At 36.8% G+C, this 11,348-nt stretch overlaps 1 protein-coding gene and 1 pseudogene across 5 annotated transcripts; one reads left to right on the top strand and one right to left on the bottom strand.

The window, feature by feature from the left end:
* Positions 1–2,169: 2,169 nt before the first annotated feature.
* LOC145822371 (uncharacterized) lies at positions 2,170–7,067 on the bottom strand. 4 transcript variants are annotated; one of them, XM_082919217.1, is made up of 7 exons: positions 5,274–5,490; positions 4,876–4,943; positions 3,698–3,770; positions 3,350–3,471; positions 3,163–3,267; positions 2,698–2,797; positions 2,170–2,487 (listed from the first exon to the last, which is right to left on the bottom strand). In XM_082919217.1, the coding sequence occupies exons 1-4, from the start codon at positions 5,355–5,357 to the stop codon at positions 3,451–3,453; spliced, it is 246 nt and encodes an 81-aa protein (XP_082775343.1). In that variant the 5' UTR covers positions 5,358–5,490; the 3' UTR covers positions 2,170–2,487; positions 2,698–2,797; positions 3,163–3,267; positions 3,350–3,450. The 4 variants fall into 4 exon arrangements, with proteins under 4 accessions (XP_082775343.1, XP_082775342.1, XP_082775345.1 ...); XM_082919218.1 differs by having other exon boundaries at positions 2,351–2,487; positions 3,400–3,471; XM_082919216.1 differs by lacking the exons at positions 3,350–3,471; positions 5,274–5,490 and adding an exon at positions 6,933–7,067.
* Positions 7,068–8,146: 1,079 nt separating this feature from the next.
* On the top strand, positions 8,147–11,135 carry LOC114264645 (scarecrow-like protein 9 pseudogene; annotated as a pseudogene). Its single transcript, XR_014363534.1, has 2 exons — positions 8,147–10,845; positions 10,948–11,135. The product of XR_014363534.1 is annotated as a scarecrow-like protein 9 pseudogene (transcript).
* The last annotated feature ends 213 nt before the right edge of the window (positions 11,136–11,348 follow it).

Raw genomic sequence — 11,348 nt, 5'->3', positions numbered from 1 at the left:
AAATATGTAGAAATGTATGTTCAATCACAAAAGCAACCTTCTATGATGAATCAATTATCAATTCTGGGCATATTCGGCTCTAACTCCCAACCAACGGGTTTGAATTACATTCTTTCAGTTGTCACAAGTCCTATTTGTCATAGGAAAGCTGCCCGTGAGAGTCACATGGCGGTTCGGGGTTTGTTTTGAATTTTCGCCCCCGAAACGTCTTTTTTTGAGTAAGTTTTGGGCGTATTCGGCTCTAACTCCCAACCGACGGGTCTGAATTACATTCCATCAATTGTCACAAGTCCTATATGTCATGGGGAAGCTGCTCGTGAGAGCCACACGGCAGTTCGGGGGCTGTTTTGAATTTTCGCCCCCGAATCGCCCTTTTTCGAGTAAGTTTTGAGCGTATTCGGCTCTAACTCCCAACCTACGGGTCCAGATTACATTCTTTCAGTTGTCACACTATTTGTCATGGAAAAGCTGCCCGTGAGAGTCACATAATGGTTCGGGGGCTGTTTTGAATTTTCGCCTCCGAAATGCCCTTTTTCGAGTAAGTTTTGGGCGTATTCAGCTCTAACTCCCAACCTACGGGCCCGAATAACATTTGGTCAATTGTCACAAGTCCTATTTATCATGAGGAAGCTGCCTGTGACAGTCACACGGAGGTTCGGGGGCTGTTTTGAATTTTCGCCCCCGAAACGCCTTTTTTCGAGTAAGTTTTGGGCATATTCGGCTCTAACTCCCAACCTACGGGTCCGAATTACATTTTGTCAGTTGTCATAAGTCCTATTTGTCATGGAGAAGCTTCCAGTGAGAGCCACACAGTGGTTGTGGGGTTGTTTTGAATCTTTACCCCGAAATGCCCTTTTTCGAGTAAGTTTTGGCCTTATTCGGCTCTAACTCCCAACCTACAGGTCCGAATTACATTCCATCAGTTGTCACAAGTCTTATTTTTCATGAGGAAGCTTCTCGTGAGAGCCACATGACAGTTCAGGGGCTGTTTTGAATTTTTACCCCCGAAACGCCCTTTTTCGACTAAGTTTTGGGCGCATTTTGGCTTTAACTCCCAACCTACGGGTCTGAATTACATTTCATCAATTGTCACAAGTCCTATTTGTCATGAGGAAGCTACCTGTGAGAGCCACATGGCGGTTCAGGGGCTGTTTTGAATTTTTGCCCCCCGAAACGCCCTTTTTCAAGTAAGTTTTGGGCGTATTCGGCTATAAATCCCAACCTACGCGTCCGAATTACATTCCATCAGTTTTCACAAGTCCTATTTTTCATGGGGAAGCTGCCCGTTAGAGTCACACGGTCGTTCAAGGGCTGTTTTGAATTTTTGCCCCTAAAATGCCCCTTTTCGAGTAAGTTTTGGGCGTATTCGGCTCTAATTCCCAACCTATGGGTCCGAATTGCATTCCATCAGTTGTCACAAGTTCTATTTGGTATAGGGAAGCTTCCCATGAGAGCCACATGGCGGTTCATGGGCAGTTTTGAATTTTTACCCCCGAAACACCCTTTTTTGAGTAAGTTTTGGGCGTATTTGGCTCTAACTCCCAACCTACGGGTCCGGATTACATTCCTTCAGTTGTCACAAGTCCTATTTGTCATAGGGAAGCTGCCCGTGAGAGCCACATAGTGGTTTGGGGGCTGTTTCAAATTTTTGCCCTCGAAACGCCTTTTTTCGACTGAGTTTAAGGCGTTTTCGGAAAAAAATGATATTTTGTAAAAGTCAAATTTCAATAAAAAAAATTGTAAAAAAAAAAGTCTGTGGAAAATAGAAAATAAAAAAAAATATTAATAAATTTGCATAATTATTTGACCTCACCAAATTTAAAAAGGTGGATTAACTCGACCCCCCATAATTTGGATTTAAGGGCACTGTTTGGGCCTGTGAGGCCCATCACATGTTCTATTTCGAATCCAAACCATACATGTTTAAAGGGGTTGTTGAATTGCTGAGAACTGTGTTTTTGTGACATCAAACAAATCAATTCTAACCTAACCCAACCCAACCCATATTCGATTAATTTTTGTAACTAAACAATTGAGCCATCATTCTGATTAGTACTATTATTACTAGCTAGCTAATACTACAGAAAAACCAGAAACAAGCCCTAGCAAAATTTTCTCAAATGCATTTCTTGAGAATCAAAATGACATTCCCATCAAAAGTCAAACGCATAATAAATCAGTGACATGGCTTAATACTCAAAATCGTAAGCATATATAAGTTACATCAGAGGAACATAGTTTGATTGGTAAATTCAAGCACTATAAGACTTGCAGAATCTATGATTGCTACTTCTCACTGAATGTAATACACTAAGTGACACGAATAAGAAGTACGACCATGATGAATATACATGTCATTACAAATATCAGAAGCCATGTAAAACACGTAGTCTTGAAACTCTTCGAGTATATATCCATAGCACGCACATTGGCGTGACCTGTGCTTGCCAAGCTCTGTTCAACCGCCTGCTCTGTTGAATCAAGTATCTGCACTCAAATTACAATTGCACTATCAGGTTCGTTGACCATGTGTTAGAATACATCTAATATGCTAGTTATTAGACATCCTAGTTATAAGAAATCTCTATAATACAAGTATTGTCAACTGTCCAAGCTACTAGGATACATTGCACTGTATACCTCAAGACAACAATCAGAATCAAAGTAAATTAAAACTGTGACATTTTGGGAACTTACTTTTTTAGTGTTTTGTAGGGATTGACTCATCATGAGACTGCTCTCTTTAAGTTGCTGTGCCAACCCAACCATTTTATCTGTCAAATCATCTTGAAGTTTTCTGATAGAGGAAGGAATAAGAATTAGCAATAATGAAGTATATGCGGTAATAATTACAAATGATATCTAGGTCAAGTAGAATGCAATCCTAAAAAAGAATGATGAAATTTCATTTCCCCTAAAAGGAATTAAATTGTGGATAGTCTACATAAAACAAGGATATGGTAAAGGTAGGTTAGGTTACCGACTGTTCAACTGCAATGACGCAATACATATGTAATGTACATAAAATTATATACATCAATAAATAGAAAGAGACATGTCTACATCAATCATGAAACAAATAGGTATTTTCTTGCTCTCACTCTCTTATTATGCTCTAGTACTTCAACTTAGTTCAACAATGAGTTAAGACGTGGAAAATACCTGTGCTTGTCAATATGAGTCTGTGCTGCAGCATCCAATTTGACAGGCGCTGAATAATCAGTCACAACACTCTCACGAGGTCTATCTTCAATGTTTGATGGAGCGCTGTTTAATCAAAAAATGAAACAAAGTAAGACCAAACACATATCACCAAAAAAGCCATAGTATAGAAACCATAGCTCCTTACACAAATCTCCTCCTCAATCCTGGAGAAGTGGGAATAGAACTTTCTCTTACTGCTTTGGAAGGGCTTTCTTTGACAGAAGTAATAAAAATAGACTGTAGAGTTTATGGAAAAACTGACTCTGACTGGAAGTTTTCAAAGAGAAAAGTTAGATGGAAATGAAATACCCATATAAGATGCATGAATATGTAATTCAAAATCAGAGAAATGGAACAGTTTCATAATGTTGGGGATCTGAACTAAAACCCATGTTCATTCAAGTGTACTTTACTAAAACTTAGAAAAACCTTAATATTATTTGTCCAACATGCAAAATTGCCAATACAGAACAAAGCTGAAGTATACATGCACCACAAGGGCAGCCAATTTGGCAGTAAGGGCTTCAATCTTCTCTGAATAATCATTCACCTGAGCTTTTGAAACTCTATATAAACAGTCACAGAAAAAAAAAGAAAAAAAGAAAGAAAAAGAGATTCACAATGTTAATAAATTAAGTAACTTAGAACAATTCCTCCACATGAACATCACTAGCAGATCATGTATAGAAAAATATGAAATTATGCACATTATGAGTCTAATATCTATTTATCAAGAAAAATATATTTACACATCAACACTTCGTGAAGTTTAAAAAAAAATGACGACTTAGAATATTCAGGTACCAATGTCAATTTTGTTATATCTATCAAGATATCTACAATCTTTGAAGACTAAGATATCCATTTTTTACAAATATTTTACCCCTTGATCGGACCTGCCTACATTAGTATTATTATTTTTTTTTTTTGTCATTGCATTGATGTCTTTATATTGAATTTTTTTAGATTTCTTCTATGGCTTTAGTTTCTTGAAATGGTTCTAGCTTTCAGTTCTTCAAATGAATTACATGTATGATGCTATAAAAGGCCAGCACAATAATCTGAAGGAGCTATATCTACCTAAGAAGGCCTCAAATGAAGAAATCAATACACAATCATTCCTCCTAAAATGGCTTTAGACGACCTTCACCTATTATCTCCAGTGCTTATAATGCATTATTTATAATTTCCCTTCAATCTTAGGCTCTATTTGGTTCATTGAAATGAAAGGGAATGGAATGGAAATGTGATTCATTAAATTTTCCTATGGAATGATAATTCCCTTAAAATGGTGTAACATGAATCCATTTATAATGCATTTATTATTATTATTTTAGTCTAACCAACTATGAGAATGAATATTTTGATGGAATGATCATTCTATTCCACTCTATTGCAGTGAACCAAACACTACCATAATACTACACAATTCATGATTGAAATTGCAACATCAAAGATCATCATTTTGAAAAAGATACACAAAGAAAAACTTTTTGAATTTACCAAGAGAGTGAAACATCGGGTCCCACTAGAAGGATATGTAAAAAGCAATTCAAAATGTTCACAACAATTATATGACGGACATGACAGTGTGCACTATGCAGCGCCTCTCTAATAATCCAATAGTACAAAGAAAAAATAAATAAAACTTCGAAAGAAAAGAGTACTGACCTTGGTAATCCATCTGAGGTTCTCTCTTTAGCTAGTTGTTCTAATTGTTCTCTTAGTGTAGCAACATACTGGAACGATGCAAAGATATAACAAGTATGGCATGAATTCATAAACAAAAAAACAACAAACCAAATTCTTTTTCCAGATCAATAACAAAATATCTATATATATATATATATATATAACAACCAATGCACAATGCCAATCAATTAAGGCATTTTAACATGCTCTAAAACCATTTAAAAAATAATAATAACAGAAACATCCCCCAAGAAGGGAGCGTTGTAACTGAGTAAAAATCTATATATACATAAACATGCGCGCACATATATAGAGAAGATAGAGCACACAAACCATTCCCAAATCAATAGTTTGAGTTGAAAGATCCGTAGACGTACATGTATAAGCTTTGCTTGATTTTGTTGATGAGATGCAGCAGCAAGCAACCTCCTCAAGTTTATTTCTATTTTAATGATCCCCATTTTCAAAATCCTAAAACATTGGATTAAAGCTCATATCACTATTGACAACCAAATGGCACCCAAGTAGTTGATCTCTATCATATATGTTTAAAGGGGTTGTTTTTCTTAATGGTTGTTTAATTGTAGATGCACATAAAACACAGTGTTCAAAGCGTTGTTCTTGGAAAAGATACGTTTGTGGTGACTGTGTATCCAAACGTGGACTACGCCTTCATAGTTGCTCTTGTGGTTGTTCTTGAAGAGATCAATGAGGACAGAGAAGATTGAAATCACCTCAAGTGAAGTAACTCCTGTTTACGTTACTAGAATCATTCCTGTTTACATTACTAGAATCACTAAATGTGGTTTACTAATGTGCCACTCATTATAATGATTCCTAGAATTTCTGGAGTGCTTACATAAATAAAAGTGACAATTTTGTGTGTGAACATGTTTTGATCCGTACATACTCATTGCTCAAATGCAGTTTAGTTTGAGATTATTTTGAAATGATTTTGTCTTGTATTGTTGGGTACAATTAAAATTTCAAAATTATTCACTTTTGCAGAGATTGATGATTTAATTTTGAGATTTGGGTGCAATAGTTGAAACAGGGAAGTTTGAGTTCAGTTTCTGATGAGGGAGGGTAGTTCTGAGTTCACCAGCTTGGCCAAGATGAAGGGGCATTGTGGGCTTGTTCATGACATTGGTGTTTTGAGTCCTGACAACCTTTTCCCTCTCTCTACCATGTTCAAAAAGAACAAGAACAATATGGAAGAAAGTTTCCTTCAACTCTTAGTGCTTACGGATGATTTTTTGAGTGTTGGAGATTCTTAGTACTAAAAAGATGATTTGAATGTTAATAAGAACCTACTCAATCTGATAGAATTCCAAACAAATATAAAATTACTATTAAAAGAATAGGTGCTTAGATAATGCACCAACAACATCCAATCATGAGAAAAATTGTATATCAATCAATAAAAATCCTGAAATGTATAGGTAAAATATGCAACTACTAATCCATAAGGGGAATATTACATTCAATGATAACCCAAAAGCACCATTACCAGAAGTATAACATAAGAAGAAACGAAGAATTAGAAACATAAACAGATTTCAATAAATAAATAATTGCAATCTCGTATCAGTTACATGAGTACAAAATTCAATTGCCCACACATCAGATTTCACAAACTCAACCAAAATTTCAAGATATATATCTATATATATGAAGTCAAAACAACTACCAAATCAAACAAACATTACAAACAGAAGCTATTCATATAATCTTTTCCTAAATTTAGAATCCAACCACTCCAAGTGAGTTCACAAACGTGAAAGGGGTATTTTGAACAATGGGAAACAAGAATCGATACAGGGATTTCGAAGAATGGAATCAAAGCAACTACCAAAGCAAACAAACATAAAAAATCTAAACCTAATATTTTCCTAATTTTATCAACCAACCCAGTGAGTTCACAAACGTGAAAGGGGCAGTTTCAAAGAAGGGGATTGCGGTCTAGGGTTGCATAGAATGGAGATGGAGAAAGGGGGAGAGAAAAAAGTTGCAGAGAGAGAGAGAGAGAGACATACCTTGAGGCGAAGTTGAGGGTAGGTTGTGTTCGGGGGGATGGTCTTGGAGGGATGGTCTTTGAGGGCGAAGAAGAGTGTTAGAGTGGTGTCTCAAAAACAGAGGGGGCTTTGGGAAAACAACGTGAAGATCTCAGCTGGAAAGAGAACAATCGGTGAAAAAATTTGTAAAAATGGTAACTGGTTGAAGAGGTAGTCAAGATTTCTAATCAAATTATTAAGTGGTTGAGATTAATTTACAAAAATTTAATGGCTTAAAATAAATGTGTATATGATGTGCACATATTATTGAGGTGCACATCTTAACAGCTCCCATTGAAAAAATACATTATTCAAACAACATCCAAGAAAAATGCACAATTGAGAACAAAATTAAAAAAAAAAAAAAATGAAACAGTGTCGTTTTAAGCACCGCCGGAGACACAACTGGAAAGGTCACAGTAGTAACCCCCCTCGAGCTTTGCTAGAGGGCTCTAATTAGAGCTGCTCAAAAACAGTTCTAATGAGCTGTCACTATTTAAAACAAAAAAAACAAAAGAAGGTAAAAGACAAAAAAAAAAAAAAAAAAAAAAATGGTAAATTAATGCCCGTTCAAAACTTCAATTTTAGAAGTCTAACTCACTTTTGTCCCCGGTGGAACATGCACCATTGCTTTTGTCACAGAGATCCAGTGGAACAGCACGTGCGAGTGGACGAGGAGGACTACCAAAAAAGTGACGGTGACAGTGATGAGGTGTCACTCTACAGACAGACAAAATGGCTAAAAAAGTGGTTTGCTACGAAACCTAAGCTGTCCTTTTTAATATCTACACGTTTCTCTCTCTCATTAGTCACAGCAAGATTACACCCTGTGTCTTAAATAAATGTATTTTTTATTTTTTTAAATTAAAAAATTAAAAAATATATATAAATATTTAAATTAATTTTTTAAATTTTTATAAAAAAATATGTACTAAAAAATTATATAAATTAATATGTAAAAAAAATTAAAATTAAAATTAAAAATTATATAATCGTAATTTTTAACTTTTGATAAATAATAATAATTTTTTAATTTTTTAACTTTTATTTACGCTTCTAAAACTTGGCATTAATTTGTAGGGAGACAATTACCCTCGTTTTCATGAAAATGACCGGCTATAGCCGGTTGCACTTTAACTGACCTCAATCAACGGCCCTGATTTCCCCTTCAAAATCCCCTTGTTTCTTTTATGAATGAACATGAAACACACTGTTTTCACTTCACTTTCCACTCTCTCTCTGATTCTTTCTCTCTCCTAGAATTCTGTGAGGTATGCTCTTCCATTTTCTTCTCTATGATCATTTTCCAGTGTTCTTGAAAGCCATCTAAATACTCAGTTTATGATTTTGTGATTTAAAATTTACATGTTCAAATTACATTTTTGTTCATATTAAAAACCCTTGATTATTTCACTCTTATTGATTCAGTTACAGAGCTGTCTTTACCTAATTTCTTAGTGTGTTTTGAGGGGTTGTAAAGTTGCTTTTTGAAAACAAATGTGTGTATAAACTCTGTATTTTTAAAAAAAAAAAAAAAATTAAAAAAAACCAAATACACTTATTTGACTGTATTTGGGACTTGAGAAATTTGTTTCTTAAAATTTGAGAGGTGTTGAAGTTGAATTTAGGTAGATAATGGATCCGAGGCTTGGAGGGTTTTCGGATTCCATGAATGGAGTCCGCTTGGGGAATCAATCTGTGTCATCTTTTTTGTCAGACCAAAACGTAGTAGATGAACCAAGATTGGGAAACACTTTTTTAAATCACAATTTTGGAGGAATCCCATTCCTTCCAAATGATCCCTCATTGAGTAATACAGTCTCGAATTCAACTGTGACTTCGGAGGACGATCCTCACGAGGATTGTGATTTCTCCGACGCTGTTTTGGGATACATAAGTCAGATTCTAATGGAAGAAGATATGGAAGACAAGACTTGCATGCTTCAAGAGTCTTTGGACCTTCAAGCTGCAGAGAAGTCATTCTATGATGTCCTCGGCAAGAAATACCCGCCTTCTCCTGATAAAAACTGGAGTTACATCAATCAAATTAGCGATAACCCAGATAATTATTTGTCTAGGAATCAGAGTAATTGTAGTGATTGCTTGGTTGAACCAAGCTGGATTGACAATCAAGTTGATGATAGTACCTCTCTGGTACAAAGTGTTCATATGTATAATTCCCACTCATCAGTTAGTTTATCGAATAGTGCGAACAATATTCTTGATGGGTTCTTGGACTCTCCAATAGGCCCTCTTCAGAATTCTGATTTAAGCCAATCAATTTGGCAGTTTAGGAAGGGGGTCAAAGAAGCGAGTAAGTTCTTGCCAAGAAATAGTGAAGTGTTAATTAATTTTGAGGGCAATGGGCAACCTAGTGAAATGGTGGTTAAGGGGGAGAAAAAAGAGGAGAGCGAGTTGTCGCCGACTGGGTTGACTGGGAGGAAGAATCCTCACCGTGAATATGTAGATCTAGAAGAAGAGAGGAGTAGGAAGCAGGCGGCGGTTTTTCCGGAGGCGATTGTGCGGTCGGAGAAGTTTGATGAAGTCTTGCTTTGTGGGAAGGGGAAAGGTGCCTTTCAAACTTTTCGTGAAGCCTTGAAGAACGGAACAGACAAGAAAACGCAGCAGAATGGGCGTGGAAAGGCTCGTGGTAAGAAACAAAACAAGAAAAAGGAAGTGGTAGATTTGAGAACTCTATTGATTAATTGTGCACAAACTATTGCAGCTGACGATCATAGGAGTGCGAATGATTTGCTAAAGCAAATCAGGCAGCATTCTTCGCCTATTGGGGACGGAACTCAAAGATTGGCTCATTACGTTGCTAATGGCCTTGAGGCACGTTTGGTTGGCACTGGTAGCCAGATTTACAAAGCCCTTGTCAGTAAAAGAACATCTGCTGCTGATTACTTGAAAGCTTACCGGCTATTTCTTGCATCGTGCCCATTCAGGAAGATTTCAAATTTTGTCTCCAATAAGACGATAATGGCAAAGGCAGAGAACGCAACGAGGCTTCACATAATAGATTTTGGTGTTCTCTACGGTTTCCAGTGGCCCACCTTTATTCAACGTATCTCAACAAGACAGGGTGGGCCTCCAAAGATTCGGATGACTGGGATAGAATTTCCTCAACCAGGTTTCCGGCCAGCAGCGGGAGTTGAGGAGACGGGGCATCGATTGGCTGATTATGCTCAGAGTTTTGATGTCCCATTTGAGTTCAACGCCATAGCGAAGAAATGGGATACTATCAAACTGGTGGATCTAAAGATCGAGAAGGATGAGTTCCTTGTTGTCAATTGTTTGTATCGGGCTAAGACCCTACACGATGAGACTGTGATGGTGGACAGTCCAAGAAACATTGTTCTCAATCTGATAAGAAGGACCAATCCTGATATTTTCATCCACGGGATTATCAATGGGGCCTACAATGCCCCATTCTTTGTTACCCGGTTCAAAGAAGCTCTGTTCTACTTCTCAGCACTGTTTGATATGCTTGAAACAAATGTACCTCGTGAGTATCATGAGAGGATGCTCATTGAAAGGGAGGTCTTAGCGAAGGAAGCTCTGAACGTTATAGCTTGTGAGGGGTGGGAGAGAGTTGAGAGGCCGGAGACGTATAAGCAATGGCAGGTTCGCAATTTGAGGTCAGGCTTCTTGCAGCTCCCTTTCGACAGGGACATCATGTTGAGGGCGACAGAGAAGGTGAGGTCGAGCTACCATAAGGATTTTATGATTGATGAAGATAGCCAGTGGCTGTTGCAGGGATGGAAAGGGCGAATCATTTATGCCCTTTCTTGTTGGAAACCTGTTTAGTGAAAGGCTTAATTACTAGTATTCACTCACTACTAAAAAATCTTGTACTTCTCACATATTTGCAGGACTACTTGACTAACCAAAAGTAAGCTGCTTTCTGGTTTAAATCTAGTTTCTCTCTTCTTCTTTTTTTTCTCTATTGCTCAATTTATTTTACTTTCAACTGATGGATTTGCTAATCCATCAGGTGAATGGCAGATGATTTTGATGTTTAGCTGCTTTTTAATCATGCCAAGAAAAGGGCCGTCATTGATTTGGTTTGATCACTCGTGGTTCAATAGATGTTTTGGTTAGGATTAAGTTCTTTGAACGCATGCTGTATCATAACTAAAATCTGCAATATATAGTCTGTTACATAATGCAGTTTGAACTACTTGTTGTAACAATCTTCTGTGTAAATAAAATAACTAGAAATAAAATCAAACAAAATAAATAAATAACATACTGGATTTATTTTGTCGTACCAAATAAAATTACAAGACCAAGTCGAGTGTGTGACACTCTGTCCTTAAGACAGATTCGCCCCGCTATGGTACTTACGGATGTGTGGCGTCTATCTCCCAGGATACAATGATCTTCACAAATTGT

This window comes from Camellia sinensis, chromosome 3 (assembly GCF_055761805.1).
Source record: "Camellia sinensis isolate YWXY chromosome 3, ASM5576180v1, whole genome shotgun sequence".
NCBI classification, from domain to species: domain Eukaryota; kingdom Viridiplantae; phylum Streptophyta; class Magnoliopsida; order Ericales; family Theaceae; genus Camellia; species Camellia sinensis.
Note: the sequence above shows the minus strand (reverse complement) of the source record. Positions and strands in the feature narration are given on the sequence as shown.